Here is a 21,479-nt window from a genome sequence, read left to right as displayed (position 1 = left end):
GACTGGAACTCTACTGCATGAACTTGACGTGAGGAAGATATCGCCTGCCCTATTCATTAGGGTCTCTAACTTGTGTGACTTGACAGCGTGGCCCCTTCTTTAGCGATGACTCCGATGCCATATCTTCGGAGTCTGCAAACGAGTTATCCGAAGTTGTAGTTCCTTCGCTCTCGGCTGAAGAGGGTTGAAGAATGTGCGCCGTTAAACGTGTCGACGTGCTTTACAGAGGGGACGAAAAAAGACATTGGCTGGTGTAGCTAGTAGTATGTCCCTATGATGAACAAAATGATGAAGGAATAATCATGAACCTGCACAACTTAATCTGGGAGTTGAATAGGATCACTAGTGAGTCTTGCACCGGCTGGCGCGTGTACAGACCAACGATCGTGGAAATCACCTTCCTTTTACGTCTCAAGTATCGGCTTGTGCCAAGTCGCGCAGTACTAAGTTCGTCACGAGCGGGTCATCATGGAGGGTCTCTTTTTCAACGTGGGTATACACTACCGACACGTTCTCTAAAGCTAATGGAAGCGCACCTTCTAGGTGAACAACGGATTTCTGGAAGGAATAGTCCGAGGCTACAAATCTGGCATACTCACTCATTCTCACTATGCCAGCTTGACTCAGTGCGAGACATTGGAAGGTCAGGAAGGGAGGAGAAATAAGTTAATCTTTGCTCACGCGCGCTTGACATAGATTTCAAAACGCAGCTGTCCGCGACCGACTATGGAAACTTCCTCGCGAACGAGCCATCCCCGCTGTCCACCTCAACTATAGCAGACAAGGCAACACAGACTCTCGTGGATCACTTCAATTTTCTTCGCAGCAATTCTGTTGAGCCTCTGAGCAAGTTTTTGGATTACATCACGTGTGTAACGATCAATTATATGTTCATGCGCTCATAGTTTACAGGTATGGGTACATGATCGACAATGTCATCCTACTCATTACGGGCACGCTCCACGAGAGGGATACGCATGAACTTCTCGAACGATGTCATCCACTAGGCATATTCGATACCATGCCCGCATTATGTGTGGCAACCAACGTAGAAGAGCTCTATCAGAGCGTATTGGTGGAAACGCCTCTAGGTATTTGTCCTGGCATGACCCCAACCCCAGATACTAAATACCACGATCAGCGCCCTACTTCCGCGACTGCCTCTCTGCTGCTGATCTTGATGACATGAACATCGAGATCATCAGGAATACCGTCTACAAAGCGTATCTCGAGGATTTCTACAACTATGTCTCCACTATTGGTTCAACAACTGTAGATGTCATGCACAACATTCTCGCCTTCGAAGCTGACAGACGAACGATAAACATCACCATCAATTCCTTTGACACAGAGCTCACCAAGGAGCAGCGTGCTAAACTTTTCCCTGCCATTGGGCGATTGTTCCCCACAGGCAACAATGCTCTCGCCAAAGCGGATGACATAGATCAAGTTCGTCAAGTGTGCGAGAACGTCAGCGAATATCGTTCATTTTTCGACAACTCGGCATCAGGCCAGAGCAACGGAGATCTTGGGGACTTTGGAGTAGCTGCACAGCTGGAGGATCGTTTCTTCCGCATGGAGGTACACCTCAACAAGCTGGCTTTCCTGCAGCAGTTCCAGTATGGCGTGTTCTACAGTTATGTGAAGCTGAAGGAACAGGAAATTCGAAACATCACGTGGATAGCAGAGTGTATTGCGCAAGATGCGAGGGACAGGATGCACGATTTCATACCGATATTCTGAATGACACTACCTATTCGTACACTTTCACCTAATATTCAGTCCGAGTCATTTGAGTAGCATACGAATGTTGGTTGTTCAAGCATATCCACTTTTTCCGGGGACAATTGCGAACGCGGGACCCCCCTTCGCAAACATCTTCCGCACATCTTCAACGAGTTCTTCTGGCCGTTCAGAGGCAGCAAAATGGCCTCCTGTCTTGTGATAGGACTCGATTACAACGTTGTTCACCCTGCGGAACCACCTGCGATTTCATGTTAGCTTCGTGGCAGCAAAACTAATCGATAGAACACACGCTGAGGGGAAGACCAGGAGCTCTTTGGGGTAATACGATACTCCCAAAGGAATGGTGGGGTAACTGGTACGACCTATATCGTAGAAATCGCTATACACCTCGGAGTAAATGCGATGTGCAGCGCCGGGACCAGCACGGGAGAACCAGTATATGGAGATCCACGTAAGAACTGTTCAAAAGTAGGTGAGTATTATACTAGGAAGTGGGACTGCTGCTACCTTGGTCATCGGTCCATTTATAGTCGTCAGTCCAGGTAACCAGTTTTTCATAAATCCAAGCAAGCAGAGCAACAGGGCTATCGGTAAGACTGTAAGCGAGTGTCTGCGGGAAGGATCTCTGCTCAACAAAGTAGCCGGATCCTTTGTTGCGATACCACGCGGTGCGTTCAAATCCTGCCTTTTCCTCGGCGGAATAGGGGTTTAGCAAGTACGACAAGAAAGACAGGGGCGATTTCCAGGTCGGTGGGTCGGCCCTGGTTGAACATAAGATAAGTTGATGGGCGAGCAGTGAGCGGGAAAATGACATACATCGGAAAGTTAGTGTGCCATGCCTTGACATGCTTTCCACCATACTTAGCAGCCATTCTCCGAGTGACCTGAAAGTATATCAACGATAAATCTTGTCTACTTGTGAAGAGTCACTTACGACGAAACCCCAGTCACCTCCCTGGGTCACTGCCAGAAAATGAGCAATCCCTTGTAGAAGATAATTGGAATAGCGATATACCATACTCGTTGTACCCGAGAGAAACCATAAGTTTGTGAGTTACCTAGATACACCAGTCAACATTTCGAGAGCTTAGGATGTGCGATGAACAATGACTACCTCAGCATATTGATCAAGACCAAAGCCTGGTTTGTGAGCACCCTCCGAAAAGCCAAAACCAGGCAAACTAAGCGCCACAACGTGGAAGCTAGGATGTTTAGGGGACGACGCAGTCAAGAGGGACAAAATCTCCCTAATTTCTATGAAACTTCCAGGCCCTGGCTAGTGTAAGAAATATATCGGTGGGCGTGGATAAGACCTTACATCCATGACAAAACAACAGCGGAATGGCGTCAACAGTTTCGCTCTTCTTGTGAACATAGTGAATGTTCAGCGCGCCGAAACCATCCACGTCGATGTCGCGGATGAACATTGGTAGCTCTTGGTTCAATTCCTTTTCATATTTGCGCCAGTCGTACCCGTTTTTCCACCTCTCCACGAGGCGCTTCATATCCGCCAAAGGTGGGCCATGGTTCCATCCGATGCCCTGGAGTTCATTAGGGAAAGTGGCGAGCTCAAGTTTAGCACGAAGAATCCTGAGTTTCTCGTCTGGGATGTTGATTTGAAAGGGGGTTTCAGATGGCATGGTGGTTGAAGTGCGAATGAGAGTGTTAGTTCAGGGTACATCCTGTGGTTTAATAGCTGCAGAAAGAAGAGCAAACCTTTTGTTTCGTCTGGTGGGAAACGTCTATCCGAGACCTATCTCTTGTGTCTTCATTCTAGACCATCTTTAAATAAAATGCGCCAATCAATAGAACATGTTGTATCTTTGCCAGTACTTCCATAAGACACCGTGCACCTTGTGCTTTCCTTTTTATTGACACAAGCGAGGGCCTTCAGCCAGGACTTATAAGATTAGGACATGTCTGCGCGTTGTGACGGGAAATTTTTGTATATGATGTCAGGGAAGTTGGCGCACAAGCGATATGACGGTGCAGAGTTGTCCATGCGCCAATACGTCCGAACATCGATCGAGAACCCGAAAGACAGCGAGTTCTGACTCTCGCATGAAGGTAGTCGCATAAGCTCAAGGTTGCTTTCGATATATTGTACATGGAGTATCTAGGGCGAAAGGTGAACATAAGTCGGAGAATGCCATGAATTTCATGGTATATCCACAGATCCGATAAATGCAAATATGCACTATAATCACCGTCAACTTTTTCAAGAATGTCGGCATTGAAATCGTCCACGGAGACATTGAGCAGTGACCCGTGAGTGAATGGCATAATCGAGACATGCATTTGCATCGTACTGGATTTTAGGCTGAAATAGAAAGTGGATTGTGTCTTCGATGTTTGAGCCAGGGAGGGGCGTTGACAGTAAGTGTCCGACTCCCGAGTCCTCGTTGATGCCATCAATGAGTGAATGAGTGAAGGCGCGCAGGCCTGTCTACAATCGAGCGACCACCAGGTCCCGGTATTGCAAAAGAAAATCCTTCTATAGCGGGAAAGATCTGTGACACATATGGTGAGTAAATATTGCTGTCTCGTCCAAGGACAACCAGGGAACTACTTCACGTACAGCAGTCAAGTTTTACCATTGTGACTATGATAGGCTCGACCGGTCCGCATCTGGGTCCGCAGGATCGAAGGAATCATAGTATGGGCGGCCATAGGTGAAGCAATGACTGTATTTTCTCATGACCTGGGCATCTGGAAGGTAACATTTGATGTGACGGTCTAGCCTGGGTGAGCGGGCGTTTGTAAGTCCTGTTGAACTTGAGTCTAAACATTTTTGGCGGTGTACGAAGTCCTGTTGCCTTTTACGGATATGCGTGAATGATCACGACTCGTCTGAGCTTCTGAGTCAACGCAACTCTTCGACATCGACAATCATCCTCGTGAGGCAGATCAAGTTGGCCAGATGATCCTTGTTCTCGTCACCTCAATTGTTCCCAACTCCGCATGCGGGGTAAATAAAAGACTTATCATTTCCTCGCTATAAGCGACTCGGGGCCCAGTGAGTACGTGATTTTCACATCTTTGTCAAGTTCGTGGCTTCTGGAGTTTGGACCTCGGTTTTTTTTTGCTTCGGACCGCGTTGTTATCAGCGATATTGTGTGTGCTAAATCTTCGTTGCTGATTACGACCAACCTTCCTGTCTCACAGCAAGTCTTGTCCCGTCCGAAGCTTTTACTGCACGTGGTGCTAATAAAAGGTTTAGAACAAGTTCTCTGGCAGCGGCGCGGCGCTGATGAAACTCGATGAACCTTCACATCTTCTCTAGGCTACTATCCTTGAACGTTCATCACAATATATCTCGCGAGCAATAGCGGATCTAGCCAGTAAGATGTAATAGCTGCTCTGGGGTGGGGCATAAAATTTATTCGTTGATCGCTAACCCAGTACTACCGTTTCTAGTGCACTGGACGAAGATAAATACCACAGCCTGAGAGGCAATCTCAACGCAGATGAGATGAGTATAATAACTAGGTGCAATGACTGAGATATTCCGTCATGTGGTGTCTGAACGCGTTTCATTTCTTACCTGCTAGGTTCGATATCTTGATCTTTTCAATGCACTGTGCATTGTTGTGGTCATGCTCTTAACACGATACATATCAACGCCAACATCGGGCTGTACATGTACTGTATGTAATACTGTACTTAGCAGCCACTCGTCATTAACTGACCAGCGCTAGGGCGCTATACATTACTAGAATTTGTGAGCTAGTAGAGAGTTTCAGCTTGACCCACGTTTGAGCCGTACGTCCCAAATATATTCTGTAGCTAAGTCTCACAGTTTCTGTCCTGTTGTTTCGTTGTAAGTATACCATCTTCAACCTGAGACACATTCACTCATCTTGCATCTGGAGCAGGCTACCGCAGCCTTGCCATCCAATCGAGGCTCGTGAAGTTTGGATCACCAACAGCACATGCCACTGTATTGATACACGGCGAGAAGCAGGGGAAGTATGCCTAATACTGACTCGTTCGGGAATGGGTCGATATATGGAACCACAGGTATGCGATATGTTTAGACAGGAGAAGGTTCACAAATAGGATGGCTAAGGAACGCTTGGCCGTGATTGTTTCTCGAGAAGCGCAGAAGTATAACAGGAATTAAGGTACATCCTGGAAAGGATAGTTGGTGATACCTGAGAAGTGCTTTGCAGTTCTGGCATGAGTATTGATACAGGGAAGCCTGTCACGGTGCGGTATCGATACAGAGAAGCGCATACTATCAATTGTAGGGATGGGGTCCTCACCCCTGGTTTGTATTGAACACTGACGTTCCCACAGGCTTCCTCCCCGCACATCAGCCTCCGAGATCGTCGACACACAACAGGTGCACGCCATCTGGGGTCAGCTGCGTTCTCTTTCGCACAGCTCTCGACTCATACTCGGACCTGTTTGCGCACGAACAACTCTATACCGCTCCGAGTCTCTCGCTTGTGCGCCGACTTCCCCAACATTGTATACAAAAAAATCCCGTCACGACACCCGGTCATGTCCTAATCTCATATATCCTGGCTGAAGGCCCTTATATCAATAAAAAGGAAAGCGCAAGGTGCACGGTGTCTTATAGAAGTACTGTCAAAGATAGGATTACCGCATTGTTATTTTAATATGGGCCAAAATGACGACACAAGAGATAACTCTCGGATAGACGTTTCCCACCAGACGAAACAAAAGGTTGGCTCTTCTTCGTGCAGCTATTAAACCACAGGATGCACCAGGATGTACTAGTAACTCCCTTACTCGCACTTCGACCATCATGCCATCCGAAACCCCCTTTCAAATCAACATCCCTGACAAGAAACTCAGTATCCTTCGAGCTAAACTTGAGCTCGCCACTTTCCCGGATGAACTTCAGGATATCGGCTGGAGGCACGGCCCACCTTTGGCGGATATGAAACGGCTCGTGGAGAGGTGGAAAAACGGGTACGACTGGCGCAAATATGAAAAGGAATTGAACCAAGAGCTGCCGATGTTCACCCGCGACATCGACGTGGATGGTTTCGGCGCGCTGAACATTCACTATGTTCACAAGAAGAGCGAAACTGTTGACGCCATTCCGCTGTTGTTTTGTCATGGATGTAAGGTCTTATCCACGCCCACCGACATATTTCTTACACTAGCCAGGGCCCGGAAGTTTTATAGAAATCAGGGGAATGTTATCCCTCTTGACTGCGTCGTCCCCTAAACATCCTAGTTTCCATGTTGTGGCGCTTAGTTTGCCTGGTTTTGGCTTTTCGGAGGGTGCTCACAAACCTGGCTTTGGTCTTGATCAATATGCTGAGGTAGTCATTGTTCATCGCACATCCTAAGCTCTTAAAATATTGACCAAGGTATATAGGTAACCCACAAACTCATGATTGCTCTCGGGTACAACGAGTATGGCACGTCACCGTTGCCATTATCTTCTACAGTGGATTTGCTCATTTTCTGGCAGTGACCGAGGGAGGCGACTGGGGTTTCCTCGTGAGCGGCATTTCACAAATAGACATAATTTATCGTTAATATACTCAGATCACTCGGAGGATGGCTGCTAAGTATGGTGGAAAGCATGTCAAGGCATGGCACACCAATTTTCCGATGTATGTCCTTTTCTCGGTCACTGCTCGCCCATCAACTCAACTCATCTTTAACTAGGGCCGACCCACCGACTTGGAAATCGCCCCTGTCTTTCTTGTCGTACTTGCTAACCCCTTATTCCGCAGAAGAGAAGGCGGGACTTGAGCGCACTGCGTGGTATCGCAACAAATCTTCCGGCTACTTTGTTGAGCAGAGCACCTTCCCACAGACACTCGCTTACGGTTTTACGGATAGCCCTGTTGCACTGCTTGGTTGGTTTTACGAGAAATTGGTCATCTGGACTGACGACTACAAATGGACTGATGACGAAGGTAGCAGCAGTCAGTCACACTTCCCAATACCATACTCACCTACTTTTAAAACAGCGCTGACATGGATCTCCATATACTGGTTCTCCCGTGCTGGTCCCGGTGCTGCCCATCGCATTTACTCCGAGGTGGCTGGCGATTTTTACAACTTGGGTCGTACTAGTTACCCCACTGTTCCTATGGGAGCATCATATTTCCCACAGGAGCTCCTACTCTTACCCTCGGCGTGCGTTCTATCAATCAGCTCTGCTGCCACGAAACTGACATGAGATCATAGATGGCTACGCAGGTTGAATAACGTTGTGATCGAGTCCCATCATAAGTCAGGAGGCCATTTTGCTGCCTATGAACGGCCGGAAGAGCTTACTGAAGATGTGCGAAAGATGTTCGCGAAGGGGGGTCCCGCATTCGGAGTTGTCCCTGGAAAAAGTGGATATGCTTAAACAATCAATATTCGTGTGCTACTTGAATGACTCGGACTGAATATTGGGTGGAAGTGTACGAATAGGTAGTGTCATTCAGAATATCGTTATGAAATCGTGTATCCCGTCTTGCGTAATACCCATGTGATAATTCGAATTTCCTGTTCCTTTAGCTTCACATAATTCACATCATCAGCGGTTCTCAAAGTCGAACCTTGAAAAAAATCATGGTGAATTCGGATGCTGCCGATACGGCAGGTTTTGAACTCCGACCTGCCCTGCCAGCGTGCTCAACATCGTTGCTGCTGGTGTCGACGCTGCTAAAGCTTTAATCTGATTCTTAATCGCTGTCAGTAGGAATATCCTGGATCATGTCACGATCCAATCAAAGAGGTCGAACCAATACATCTGCTGGTACGGACACCTCAAAGAAGTGTACTATCCATTGGGAGGGGGTCCGTAGTGCTCGTACTGAACGCCTACTTGCCTGGTGCAAGGAAAATGAAGACTGCACACATCAAGCTTTTCTCTGATTCTGTAAAGGATGCCAAGGAGCAAGGTTGGAAGAAGAAGCAGAGTGGTACTTCAAGAGATGTTGTGTATTCACAGGTCGCACAAGCTGTATTTTCGAACGACGAGGATCTGGAGGTTCAACGACTCTTCAAGGAGGACCCCAAGGCATTCATAAAACCAGTTTCAACCAGTTTCAGCACGTAAGTATCTAGTTCCTGTGTCATCCATCTTCCCACTGGAATCACTGATCAGATGTCTCAGACTGAGGAAAAAATACAATGAATTTAACAAGGACCTCAAACAGTCGGGAGCAGGAAAGACATATGCGGAGCTGCAAGAAGATCCAAAGATCAAGTCTTTGATCGGTAAGTTTCAGCTGCTGTTGATCTGCGCCTGTCTGAACCATGTCTCCATCAGATACAAAGCTCGAAAAATTTCCCTGGTGGCCTGAGCTTCATGGCTGGTGGCGGACAAATCCAGCCTTCAATCATGCCTTCTCTACTGCGGACGCAGGGCAAGATTCTGCATCTGCTGCATTGGAACATTTCAATATTTCCAAGCACCCACAACCACCGGCTACAGTTGACAACAATGCTCGCATGGATGATGATGGAGACATAGTCGAGGTCGATACTCGCAGTGTGGACGATGGTGCCGTTGTCGATGTGGCAGATGAAATGATAGTCGACCAGCCCCCCCGCATAGAATCACAATCATCAGCATCATCATCGCTTGTACCTTTGGACCGTGGTCCTAGCAACACACCTGACTCATTCTCACTGCCTCCATTGCCACACTGGTTCCAATGATCTCAGCTCCCTCCCATCTCAACTTCTGACGCACTTGGAGTGGTATTGTTGAACTCTCCTGAGCGCTCGCCAGTACCCAATCGCAGTGCCCCCGATAATCCATTGTCTGTTTTTTCTGATTTTAGGGAATCTTCACCTAGCTATCAGTCTATGCCTATCGACTCAGAAGACTCGGATATTGGTGCCAGCCGAGCACTGCGGTCTCTCCATGTCAGCTCGCTTAAGGGAAGTCGTGAAAGTTCACCTTCTCTTGCTACAAAACGGTCTTGTCCACCTACTCGAAGTGCATCACCTCAGTTTAGTCGTCCCCCCTCTTCATCATGCAAACGCCCTGGCAGCAGTGCTCTTGACCAGACCTCTGCCGCTGCAGAAAAAATGTCCCAAACGGCAGACTCTCTAATGAAGCACCTTGAGAGCAAACGTGAGGGTCGTGTTGAGCACGAAAGCTACAAAGGTATGAAACTTCAGGGCGACATTTGGGCTCATGATCTCAAGGCCCGCAGTGCTCATGATGAGCGGGAACATGTGATGCGTCTTGCGGAACAAGACCATCTCCACCAGCAGGAGAGGATGACTCAACAAATCGAGTTTGCAAGACTCGAGCTTGAGCTATCTCATGCACGTCGAGAAGAGGAGGAGGCTCGGATTTGTCGTATTGCTATGGAGCGTGGTTCTGATCAAAACTGAAGTAGGTCTGTACTGTGTCATCATGTGACTCGTTTTTAGGACTCGGAAATGCATGCCATTTTGTACTCGATCTCAAGCATGACTACACACAGCAAACACTACAGGTTTGGGATAAGCACTTTGAGCTCAAGTGCAAATTTCCCTCGTTGGGTACTAAAGAGGACGAAGAACTTCTACTTGACAAAGGTTAGGTGCTAAGGAGGACGAAGAACTTCTACTTGACAAACACATCTTTAATGTGTTGCTATTCGCTCCAATGAGGAAAGCAACCGCGCCTTTAACACGTTGCGAAAATCCTGCCCTGCAGTTCCAATGTAAGTCTGATCACCTACTGCACCACCCCCTTGCTGATCATCCTCTCCTGCATCACCATCAGCCCGCCTCAACCTCCGAGTTTGCTGATAGAAACAGACGTTCGTGTCTTCATGGTGTGTTTTTTCTTCCATTTCGACGATTAGATTGTGCAGAACAAAGCACGAACGGATCCACATGTTTGCATAGTTGAGGTCCTTCTGACTTTGGATTGGGATGCGAAGCTCCCGCAGTGATTGGAACCGGCCCTTGATAGAGCCGAAAAAAATGCTCTGAACGAACACAGACCTAGACGTTGGGTAAGTACTATGAATGTATATTGCCATTCATACTCACTGTTGATAGGTTATAGTTGAACATCTTTTGGTCTAGCGTCAAACTCCCTCCCACTGGCCGTTTATACGGCGGCACACACCAGGTTCACGCAGCGTACACTGAATCCGCCCACAGCCACTCTCCTGCACCGAAAAACAACTCGGGATCCCAGGAAACTCTTGTCCGTGCAAATATGTTTGAGTCGTGGAGACTTCCAGGTACGCCAATGACGTAGTCCACGATACGAAGATTATGAGGGAATATAACGACCTTTTTGATGGTAAGTCACCATGCCGCACATCGAACCAACACTTACCTGCGCTGTTAGAGAATAGTCTGAGTTCTTGTCGAAGAAACCCTCCCCGTGCCAACCTGGCTTCTCATGTAAGGGGGATGGAGTCCCATCTACAGAAAGAAAGCCTCCACGCCATTCATGACATGTCTTACTTTCAACATAAGTTTTCGCCTGCTCTCGCTCAATTTGATCCTCGTGATCAAGCGGATCAAAATGAATGGCCCGGTCATGAAGTTGAAGGATTGTGATCATCACCTGTTTGTAGCAGTTGTAGACGGTCCCCACGGACACTCCAGCCCAGTCAGAGATGTCTTCAGTGGTTGCGGCATTGCCATAATGGCCAGCGCCATTGAGAAAAATGGCGAGCTGTATTGGGACAGGGAGCTGGGGGTTATTTGAATTGTTGTAGAAGATGGCATGTCCTTGAATCAACTTCGTAAGTTCATCAAACACGTCTGCATCAACACGGAGCTTGCGACGGAATTTTTCAGGTGAGAATAGAGCCCACTCCTCCAGCAAGTGTAGCTGAGGTGCGCGACTTAGAGATGGATGGACATCAAGGACTCGACATTTCTCTACCTCGTCGTGCAGTGCAGTGATTGCATCGGCAAACTGAGTAAAGACTCATTCGCACATATCTGGGATATCGTGCGATAGGAATTCGGAGTACGCTGTGGAGAGTGACGTCAGAGAGTTGTTTGACAAGGCAGACGCGATCGACGATGTGGGGGACACTGGGGACGTTGGCCATGTTGGTGATGTGGACCATATACTAATATCCGAGCCACTATGGCCATTGACAGCATTGTCAGATTCCTTATCATCGTCTTCATCGTTGTCTTCATCTAGTAGTTGATCTATCATAAACTCGATTAGTTCCATATATTGCGTGATGGTAAGGTCATTTCTGGTTTGTTTGAGGCTGCGAAGCAGCTTCTTTCAATCTGATTCACAGGGCATATTGATGGAGCTGCAGAATGCTATAGCAGATGGTACAGCTTGAAAGCTTAGGGTTTGTTTGTCAGCATCGGAGCTTCAATACTACCGGCAATGTGCAAATTTCTGACCTTCCAAAATTCTACGAAGTCAACTTTGAAAACCGCTATCGTTGGGGTACTACATAGATCACATCTAAAAAAACACAAGTCGGTCGACACAAGTTCTGAACTTGTTCTGAACAAGCCTATTTGGTGTAGCTCAGGGCGGTGTTTGTAAACACTCGTCTTGGTTTAATTGAACATTTGTCTCAAGCCCGATGTGCTTGAGTAATAAATATAATGCATTTCGTGAGGTAAAGAGCCGTATTTTCAATGTATATACAACAGATCTACTAATAATACAAGTATCGTGATTAATGATACGAGTATCGTGATTTATAATACATGTCACGCGATATCCGAGTTTGAGTCCAAGTCGAAATCGGAGAGCTCATTCTTGCGCTGTTGAGACGTCCCACAAATGACCATATGATCCTTCCACCCATCCAAGTCGACTTTCTCCTCATCAGTGAGATCATCCATACCCGAACAGATCATTTCGAAGGTAAAAGCATCTGTGTCTGGGGACGACTTAGGTGCAGTGAGTATCAGGTGTGCTTGTTCTGCCAGCACACGTTTCATTATTGCGCCGGCCAGTCCCATCGCAAAGTGCAGCTGTCTGTGTGGCGAGACAAGCAAAATGTTGAGTTGGAAGCACATATTCCATACCATTCTCATGACAAGGTGAAGGATGAAGTGATTTTTGAACTTGGAGTGAATTGTCAGTGTCCCATCCTGTCGACAACTCAACATGTGATTGAAAGTGAAATGAAGACCATACCGCATTAAACAAATATTCGTGCATGAACACGTTGTTTCAAATGAGGTGTCTCACGCGATCCATGTGGAAGGTCTTGGGGGAGATTGGACTACCCTGTGGAGGGAAAAGTCCGTAGGCCATTATGACGCCTTCTCGAGTGAGGGTCGTAACTGCCGTGTGCATGACAATTACCGCTCGCCAGATTGTTGCAAGGTCCTTGGTTTGATTCTCCCAGCGTGGTATTCCTGTTGGTCCATTAGTTATAAAAGTATTAAAAAAATGATCATACCCTGAAGCCCTGGAATCTTGGGTGTCGCCTTTCGAATGATAGACTTGATGATACATTTCTTGTCGGCCGTAGATGAGGCCATCGCGTCCTTTGTGAGGGCGATGCCCATGACAAGTTCTTTGGAGCACTTGAAGATCTGATTGCGGATGGGTCCTGTAACCTGGAAATGATGGTTGTCACCCGAGGCTCCTGCATGGCTCGGAGTTGCACTCGGAGTTGCCTGCATTGTTGCAGTGACGTCAGCCTGTGTTGTTGCAGGAACAATGGGGCTCTCGTGAGTAAAATGTGGTGTTCCAGGTAATTGTTGAGTACGTTGTCGTCTGTTGGACGATCATGTGGGTCCTGTTGTCTATAATAGAGTTTGAGAGAAATAAACAAAATATACTTGAAACTTACATGTATAACTTGTGAATGTGGTATCTCACCCGTTGTGACGGGGAGAAGAGCATCTCGAGGCTCTGATGGTTCCTCTTCATCGTGGTCAAACAGTTGAGGAATTTGTACGTGGTGCGGGTTAGGTGCTTGCATGTTGTCGAAATTGGAAAGATGCTCGAGACGCCTGGGACTGTATGAGCCTGTGAAAATGATCAGTGACAATGTCTCATTGATGATCAAGTGACTTACCCTCAAATGATCCATAACTCTCATAATTGAATGCCGACGGTCCATACGGTGGAATGTCGTGGTTGGGGTTTGGTAGGGATTGATAGGCAGGGTCGGTACTAGGCACTGTATTGTTGTAAATGTTATAATCGGGGTTGGGGAATGTGTGATCCATATCAGCGCTCGATGATGGATGAGTGTGAGCGCTTGATAATGGATTAGTATGAGCGCTCGATGACTCAGCGGGAGCGCTTAAAGATGCATCAGCCTGAGGGCGAGTACTTGATGATGCAACGTGAGCGCTTGATGGACCCGCGTGAGTGTCAAACGTGTGAGCAGGGTGGAACGACAGCGCATAACCGCTGGCAGCATGTGCACTGAAGGAATTGTAGTTGTTGTAACGAGTGCTAGTAGGTGCACAAATCAGTGGTAGCTGTCAAGACAGAAAAGCACACACCTTGAGCTGAACCCCTCATGTGGATTGAAAGTGTTTGCCATTGGTTCATGGGGTTGTTCGTCGCTGAGACGCATCTGAGTGTCCGCTGGGACGTGTGAGGGATTCAGACCAGACCTGCGAGTGGGTTTTGGTATCGTTGTTTTACCTTTAGCACGTTTTACAGGCATATGCAGGGAGGACTCGAGTAGTAAGGGCGCAATAAGGGCGCAGGGTACAGATAAATATCCGCATAGCATTCTACTACAAACCATACTTAAACAAGATATGTGTCAATCAGAAGACACTGGAGAAGGGTAAGATGAAGGGGTACAATGTAAAAGTAAAGCATGCAAGTGACAAACCAATACAATCTGGGGGGTCGCCATCGTAATGAAACAGTAACACGAGCAGCATGTAATATTACATGTCCTCTTATTGATTGATCAGTGTCGTACATTGAATACAAAAATCTGTTTCACATACCGCGATTGGAAGGGCATGCAGCTGAATAGCCACCGATCAAGTTCACATGGTGGTACTAGTAGTCACATCATCAGGCGCTTCACCAGCCCCCACCGGTGCCCCAAGACACTCTTCTTCGGAATCCAGGTCCAAAGAAGAGTCTAGAACAATATCATCATCATCGTGAATCTCAAGACTGGGGAACCGGGATCGCGAGTCCACAGGTCCGGATTGTAAGAATGCGTCTTTGGTTCGTGAACCTAAGATCTTTGAGATCTGTTCAGCTTGGGCTGAGGTAACACGAAGGATTTCGCATTCATCTTCATAGATGGCTTGAAGGTAATCTCTATCATCATCAACTTCCATGCAGTCACGCTCAGAAAAAATCTTCCTAAAGCTCTGCAACTCCTTGTCTGCAAATCCAAGTCGTTCTTCATTCTCGGTATGCAGGGCATCAAGGAATGCAGTGAAGCGCTCTGTTTCTTCAATTTCCCATGCAGTCACCACAAGGCGTTGGCGTGCAGTCTCACGGGCAGCAAGCTTGGCTTTATAGCCTTTGTACAGGGTTGAAGAACGCAGTTGCGCAAGGCCATTTTCCAAGTATCCAATATGCTTTTTCAATATAAAAATCAGTCCCTGTAATCCAGTAGAAAAAATAGATTGTACCTGAAGAAATGTTTCAAATGATGCACATGGGTTGCGCTCTTGCCCCATGACACGAGCTGCATAACGAACCTCTATTGGAGCTGGATATACGGGATATGGACACTGCTTCCTCATCATTCTGTTGTGTATGAACTGCCGTCGTGCAGCACATCAGAGGGTTTGGAGATTTAGACGGATCAAAAAATATGCTATCCGTCTCCTTAGCCGAAGTCCCAAGTGTCTTTTCCAGCCTTGTGCTTAGTGGTGAAGTGCACAAGTCAGAATTCATAGTGTTGGGAGAGCTCCCTGACTTGGAGCTAGAATAAAAAAGAGATGGTTCAGGAGTGGTGGCATGTCCGCTGGATAGAGGAGAAGATGTGGGGCTATTTAATGGACTTGGAGGGCCAGGTGAACTGCTAGGGGGAGGAGGAGATGAGACTTGGGGGGGACTACTGGGCTGAGAACGAGATGGAGAAGACATCTGTAAGCACTTTGAACTTGACGATGGAAGAAACCTACTGATATATAGAGGAAACCTGCTAATAGTATAAGCTGTTATCAGTACAATACCCTGCGAATGCACAGTCTGCGGAGTCTCAAAAACGTTACTGCCAGCAAGCGTCAGCAAAGCTCACAAGGAAAGGCCTAGTCAAGACTTAGCAATCCGGTTAACTATTTGATGCAAGTATCTTTATCACTTTATTATTACATAGACTAACATATACCAGGCTGTGTCCCAACTGCAGTGAGGAGTTCTTTTCCATCAAGGCAATCATTCTCCATCTTGATTCTCCATCTACCTGTTGGCCACACGAATCACATCCACATCAATTTCCAATTCCACCTGGATTGTGAGGTTCTCATTCATCGACATCCTCCGCTACTGGTTATCATCATCCTCGATCTGGGTATGTCTTTGGTGTTGGCAAAAACTTATTCGACAGGTTGCAAGAGGATCAATATGATTATTGCAGGAAAATAAATACATATTACCCTTTTCATGATGAAGGGGAGTGGGAATTGGCGAGGTTTCTAGTTGAAAACCTCACTCAAACTCAGATTGACAAGTTTTTGAAGCTGAAATGGGTAGGAGACTTGGAGCCCTATTTGACAGGTCTAACTCTATGTTTACAGTTTCACACCCGCCCAAGACCATCTTTCACATCAAAAGATCAACTTCTCGACTGGATTGACGCACTCCCCTCTTTTGTGCCGTGGAAAGTCTCGACCATGGAGTTTACAGGCTACAAGACAACCTATCCTTTGCAACTCATCTGGCATGATGCTCTCGAAGTTGTCAAACAGCTCTTTGGCGATCCCATTTTTGCCAATCACATTACTTTTCAGCCACATGTTGTTGACGTTGGGGGTCAGCGTGAATATGGGGATTATATGAGCGCCAATATGGCATGGAAAATTCAGGTCAGTTTTATCCATCAGTCTACTATTCAAAAATTGATGCCATGTTCCTAGGACCATCTCCCAGTAGGTGCTACACAAGTACCGATCATCCTGGGATCAGATAAAACACCTGTGACGCGCACTACCGGAGGGCTTGAGATGCACCCACTCTTCATTACGATTGGCAACCTCGATTCAGAAGTTCGCTCCAAGGCTACACTACGAGCTTGGCGGTGTATTGCTTACATGCCCATCGCCAAGTTTCATGTGCATCCTGATTATCAGAGCATTCTGCAAGCACGTCTGTGGCATAAATGTGTTGATCTTGTCTGCGCCAATCTCAAGATTGCAGCAAAAAATGGTTGTTTTATGCCTGATCCTTCCCAATACATTTGTTATGTCTTTACACCTCTCATCACTCATGTATGTGACCTCCCAGAGGCTACCATGATCGCTACCATCAGTAAAAACGCATCTCTCATAACTATGGCGACACAGGCAAATTTTGGTGATGGAGTCCTCCATCCTCCTCATACTGGGCAACACACGCTGCAACTCATCTATGAGATCTCCCAGGAGGCTGATCCTTGGGATCTCAATAAATTCCAGAAGGCAGCAAAAGCAGTCCATCTGTCGGGAGTTCACATGCCGTATTGGCGCGATTGGATGTTCGCATGCCCGTCTGTCTTTCTCACTGGTGAAGTTTTACATACCTGCATCAAGTTTTTTGCAGATCATCCGCTCAATTGGATCAAGGAGACAGTAGGGAAACCTGAGCTCGATGCTCGCTTCATGGTTCAGCATAAGCGGGTGGGAACACATCACTTCACCAAAGGTGTCACCCATGTCAACCAAATGACAGGACGGGAGCACCGAGATATCCAATGCACCATTGTCGCTTCAATCGCAGGTGTTGCTCCACCCAAATTCATTCGTGCCATTCGCGCCCTTGTGGAGTTCATCTATCTTTCGCAGAATCCAGTTCATTCTCCTGATTCCCTACAGTCAATGGCGCAAGCACTTTCAGATTTTCATGTGTTCAAGGATGCTATTGTCAATGCTGAGGCAAGGAGGGGAAAGAAAGGCGTTAAAGAAGATTTTTTTATCCTGAAACTCGAGCTATTGCAAAGCTTTGGAGGCACAGTTGAGAGACTGGGCACTTTGATGCAGTTTTCAGCTGACATGACAGAGCGCTTACTCATCACACACTGCAAGCATCTCTTTGGGCGCACAAACTGGCGATCCACCGATTTTACAGAGCAGTGCATACGGATCCTCAACCGCCAGGAGTCAATGGAGTTATTCAACTTGTATGCGTTATTCTATTCTCGTGGCGCGTCACTCGTCAATGCCATATGTATGGAAGATGAGGAAGTGACAACTGTTAATCCAGCACTTTCCTGGGTTTCTCATGTTCTCCCTGATGAAGCACATTCTGTTCATGGACCTCGGCCAGTTTGGAATCATTTTCTCAAGGGCATTCTTTCTGGAGATGCTCACACTGCTTTCCATCTGACTTCGACGCCAGATTACAAGGCTCTGACACCCATCGCTATTGAAACCAAATATTCACTTGTTAATTTCGGTCACACACTCTCTCAGTTTATCAATCAGCTATCCCTCCTCACCGGCGAGCATACCCACTGGGACCACAAATACGGACACTTTTGCGCATGGAACAAATTTCGACTACAGCTTCACTCTGCTTTCCAGCCACAAGTCATCATGCCAAGCAGAGTGATACAAGCATACCCACCAAGTGATGCATTCCCCCTTGGAAACTGTGACACTGTCCTAATCAATGTCACGGATGATGGTGGCCAAAGTAGTAAGTTTATTCTTGCAGTTGTGTTTCAGATCTAATTCAAGATGTTTTTCAGCCAGTCGTGTTGCACAAGTCTGACTTATTTTTCAGCCGAAGATTCCACGGACTTCTGACTTGGTGTTGCCAACGTTCCTCTCCAGTCCACTCCTCTACGTCCAATTCTTTCACTTTGTCACTAATCCCAGTGACCGTCCGGAACTTGCAATGTGGACAGTAGAGCGCACATACACGATAGACCAACATGGCAAACGTTGTAGGTGTGGTGGCGTGATATCATTGACGGATGTAACACATGCTGTCAAATTGATACCAGAATATGGTAACAAGGTAGATGCAAAGATTTCTTCGGCCACTTGTTTGGAGAGCTATGACCGGTTTTTTCTTAACAGTTTCGCGGATAAGGAGAGCTATCATACATTCAGCACGGAGTTCACATAGACGCAGTATCAGTACCTCATACTAGTAGTAGTAGTAGTAGTAGTAGTAGTCACAACACAGACAATGATCTCAAATCCATGCACAATTGTTACAAAGTTTTACAACGGTCATCACTGCTGGTTATAAATGGCCCTAGTCTAGGGTTCCAAATAGTAATCTCAATATAATATCGTTATTTCCAACCCATTTTACCCACTTAACGCTACCTGCATTATTTGATTTACATTTTACTATGGATAAGTTTGTTCCACCAATCGCTTTGCTCGATCACCAACACCGTAAGCTCACCGTAAGCATCAAACTTCTTTCTGACAAGCGAAATTTCAAGGTCTTTTGCTGATGCAGATTGGCCAGGTGATAATTGTTCTCGTCACCTCAATTGTTCACATCTATGCAGGGTCAGAGACCTGATATTAATGGTGTTCAAAGTAAATTTCACAGAGCTCGCTAAGCTCGGTAAAGCTCAGTAAACTCGGTCAAAAATAAGATTTGTTACACTATGGCTTGGGCCAGCATCGATCGGAGTCCCAAAAGACATGCCTGCCCTACGACCACGACTTCGTCGTTCTGCGCGACTACAGATACAGTCTCAAATCATCTCCCCACGATGTTGCAAGACTGGGCTGAAATTTATGGAGCCACCACCAGCTCCTCCTGCACAGGGAAAGGGAAAACACGGCAGAGGAGGTAAAGATAGAGCTACTACTTCTCCTACTATTTCTATCAGCTGGCAAGCGGTTCCCCAGCGGACCAATAGGCTGGTTGACTACCTCATTGGACACCCACCAGATTGCCGCATTCTGTTCGCCAGTGAAAAGAAGAATCCAGCCAACTGTGAAGCTGAGGGCCGCCCCTCAGGCAAAGACAAAAATGAAATCCATGCTGTCATTGCAAGGGTTATTTTCTCTGACGATCCTCAATACGCAGTGCTCTACACGTCGAATCCCAACAAATTTCGGGACTCTGTATATAATCGCATCGTGGCGTAAGTGATCCCCCCTATTTTTATAATCATCAATGCTGATCTGATCAAAGCCTCCGCACTAAATTTCGTGACATTCGTGCTGAATTTGAGTCAACGGGTGCAGGCATCAGTGCCCATCGATTCAGAGACAAGCGTGAATTTGCATCGTGAGTCTTCTCCTCCCTACACGAATTCTTCTAATTAAATTTGTAGGTAAATACGAGAAGGACTTTCCCTGGTACGATCAGCTCTACTCCATCTGGGGCTCCCATCCATCATTCTCCGCCAAAACGTCATCATCAAAGCCGGGCGTTGATCACACGAGTGATCTCTTTTCTCTCACCCGTCCTTCGGGTGGCTCTCTTCGTCCCCCCGCTTCCCCCAGCACTGATCCCGGCTCTCCCATGGAACTTGGCAACACGCCTCTCCCCAATGCTCTAGCTGGCGGCGTTGCTGGGTCCTCAACTGGACCCACTTATGGCTGCCTTCCTCCAAACACCCATGCAGGTGGTGCTGTGGCCATGGCACCACCTACCTCCCCCCAATTTTGTCACACTCCCCCTGCTCCTGGAGGCAGTGGTGGTAGCCCTTCGCAATGGAACTATGTGCCACCGCCCCCAAGCGCTCACACCAATAGTTCTGCCAGGTCCCCTGTTTCTCGTTTCCCACTGCTTCCCTCCGGTGCTACATCTCACGACGGTTCTTACTCTCCCATCGCTCATTCCCCCACTGATGATTATAATTTCGATGGTATTTATGATGACAACCCTCTTGCGGGTGAGATGGGGGATCTTAATATGGATTCCCCGGATGAAATTACACACGACGACAGCAACACTATCAGCCTGAACAGCCCGCCAAGACGCAGGGCTGGGAAGAAGCGCCAGGAGCCCCCTTCCCCCCCCTCCCCTACTACTACCTCTCATATGCAACAGATGCCCCCCCACACTTCCATCCAGCATGATCGCGCTACATTCAAGTCTCATGTTAGCCAGGTGATGATGCGTGAAAAGAGTAAATCGGGCTCTATGGCATCGTCAGGGTCGCGCTCGTCGTCACACTCTCGAAAGCCATCATCATCTCACGAGCCGTCATCTGAACAGTCCTCCCCGACAGTGCAAACATCTGTCTCGACGACGCCAGCAAGTTCAGTCTCCAAACGCCTCCAGACGGAGATTCGTGAGCAGATGGATGTGCTCAACAACGACCTGGAAAGTATTTATTCTGACAAGCTAACCTTATATCAGCTGAAGAACGAGCGCCTTATGGTGAAGCTCAACGCTAGTCGCCAGGACAAGGAGCATCGTATGATGCGTGAGGAGCGTATGGATGAGCGCGCAGATGCTGCCATAGTCCATCAGCACATGAAGGAGGCTAAAGAGGCAGATATTCGCCTACATGAAGCGGATGCCGCCGCTTTTGCCGTGGAAGCAGATGTTCTACACCTCCGGATTCAGTGGGCCCAGCTCAATGCCCAGGGTGGCAAACCTGCTGGTACCTGACTTCTCGTGTCGTTGTCATCATCATGTTCTCGCGTCGTCGTCGTCATCATCATGTTCTCACGTCGTCGTCGTCGTCGTCATCATCATGTTCTCGCGTCATCGTCGTCGTCGTCAT

The 21,479-nt window shown here is 47.3% G+C and overlaps 6 protein-coding genes across 6 annotated transcripts; 4 read left to right on the top strand and 2 right to left on the bottom strand.

Annotated features, from left to right (window-relative positions):
* Positions 1 to 439: 439 nt before the first annotated feature.
* Positions 440 to 1,940, top strand: F5147DRAFT_839180 (ATPase V0 complex subunit D). The gene is made up of 5 exons (XM_041444198.1): positions 440 to 489; positions 544 to 643; positions 697 to 868; positions 913 to 1,091; positions 1,142 to 1,940. Exons 1-5 carry the CDS (start codon positions 469 to 471, stop codon positions 1,741 to 1,743), a joined length of 1,074 nt encoding a protein of 357 aa, XP_041289486.1. The 5' UTR covers positions 440 to 468; the 3' UTR covers positions 1,744 to 1,940.
* On the bottom strand, positions 1,819 to 3,386 carry F5147DRAFT_839179 (Alpha/Beta hydrolase protein; the record flags this gene model as incomplete). The annotated part of the gene is made up of 8 exons (XM_041444197.1): positions 1,819 to 1,984; positions 2,036 to 2,204; positions 2,254 to 2,507; positions 2,563 to 2,630; positions 2,681 to 2,709; positions 2,762 to 2,804; positions 2,861 to 3,018; positions 3,065 to 3,386. 8 exons carry the CDS (start codon positions 3,384 to 3,386, stop codon positions 1,819 to 1,821), a joined length of 1,209 nt encoding a protein of 402 aa, XP_041289485.1.
* Positions 3,387 to 6,520: 3,134 nt separating this feature from the next.
* F5147DRAFT_747112 (Alpha/Beta hydrolase protein) lies at positions 6,521 to 8,092 on the top strand (the record flags this gene model as incomplete). The annotated part of the gene is made up of 8 exons (XM_041439909.1): positions 6,521 to 6,842; positions 6,889 to 7,046; positions 7,103 to 7,145; positions 7,199 to 7,227; positions 7,276 to 7,343; positions 7,399 to 7,652; positions 7,707 to 7,875; positions 7,927 to 8,092. 8 exons carry the CDS (start codon positions 6,521 to 6,523, stop codon positions 8,090 to 8,092), a joined length of 1,209 nt encoding a protein of 402 aa, XP_041289484.1.
* A 4,295-nt stretch (positions 8,093 to 12,387) lies between these two features.
* Positions 12,388 to 15,523, bottom strand: F5147DRAFT_655512 (uncharacterized protein; the record flags this gene model as incomplete). The annotated part of the gene is made up of 10 exons (XM_041433987.1): positions 12,388 to 12,774; positions 12,875 to 13,044; positions 13,089 to 13,332; positions 13,401 to 13,430; positions 13,485 to 13,663; positions 13,713 to 14,098; positions 14,149 to 14,262; positions 14,611 to 14,631; positions 14,657 to 15,143; positions 15,325 to 15,523. The coding sequence occupies 10 exons, from the start codon at positions 15,521 to 15,523 to the stop codon at positions 12,388 to 12,390; spliced, it is 2,217 nt and encodes a 738-aa protein (XP_041289483.1).
* A 44-nt stretch (positions 15,524 to 15,567) lies between these two features.
* Positions 15,568 to 18,898, top strand: F5147DRAFT_747111 (uncharacterized protein; the record flags this gene model as incomplete). Its single annotated transcript, XM_041439908.1, has 7 exons — positions 15,568 to 15,611; positions 15,963 to 16,085; positions 16,179 to 16,320; positions 16,369 to 16,656; positions 16,708 to 17,058; positions 17,212 to 18,483; positions 18,551 to 18,898. 7 exons carry the CDS (start codon positions 15,568 to 15,570, stop codon positions 18,896 to 18,898), a joined length of 2,568 nt encoding a protein of 855 aa, XP_041289482.1.
* Positions 18,899 to 19,434: 536 nt separating this feature from the next.
* F5147DRAFT_776934 (uncharacterized protein) lies at positions 19,435 to 21,364 on the top strand (the record flags this gene model as incomplete). Its single annotated transcript, XM_041441916.1, has 3 exons — positions 19,435 to 19,883; positions 19,934 to 20,016; positions 20,076 to 21,364. The coding sequence occupies 3 exons, from the start codon at positions 19,435 to 19,437 to the stop codon at positions 21,362 to 21,364; spliced, it is 1,821 nt and encodes a 606-aa protein (XP_041289481.1).
* Positions 21,365 to 21,479: the final 115 nt, after the last annotated feature.

Source organism: Suillus discolor (assembly GCF_016758755.1).
Source record: "Suillus discolor strain FC423 chromosome Unknown F5147scaffold_54, whole genome shotgun sequence".
Taxonomy (NCBI): Eukaryota; Fungi; Basidiomycota; class Agaricomycetes; order Boletales; family Suillaceae; genus Suillus; species Suillus discolor.
Note: the sequence above shows the minus strand (reverse complement) of the source record. Positions and strands in the feature narration are given on the sequence as shown.

Coding starts and splice junctions, on each gene's coding strand:
- F5147DRAFT_839180 (XM_041444198.1), top strand. CDS start 469: ATGGAGGGTCTCTTTTTCAAC. Junction 869..912: donor AAGTTTTTGGATTACATCAC/GTGTGTAACGAT, acceptor CATAGTTTACAG/GTATGGGTACATGATCGACA. Junction 1,092..1,141: donor ATTGGTGGAAACGCCTCTAG/GTATTTGTCCTG, acceptor TACCACGATCAG/CGCCCTACTTCCGCGACTGC.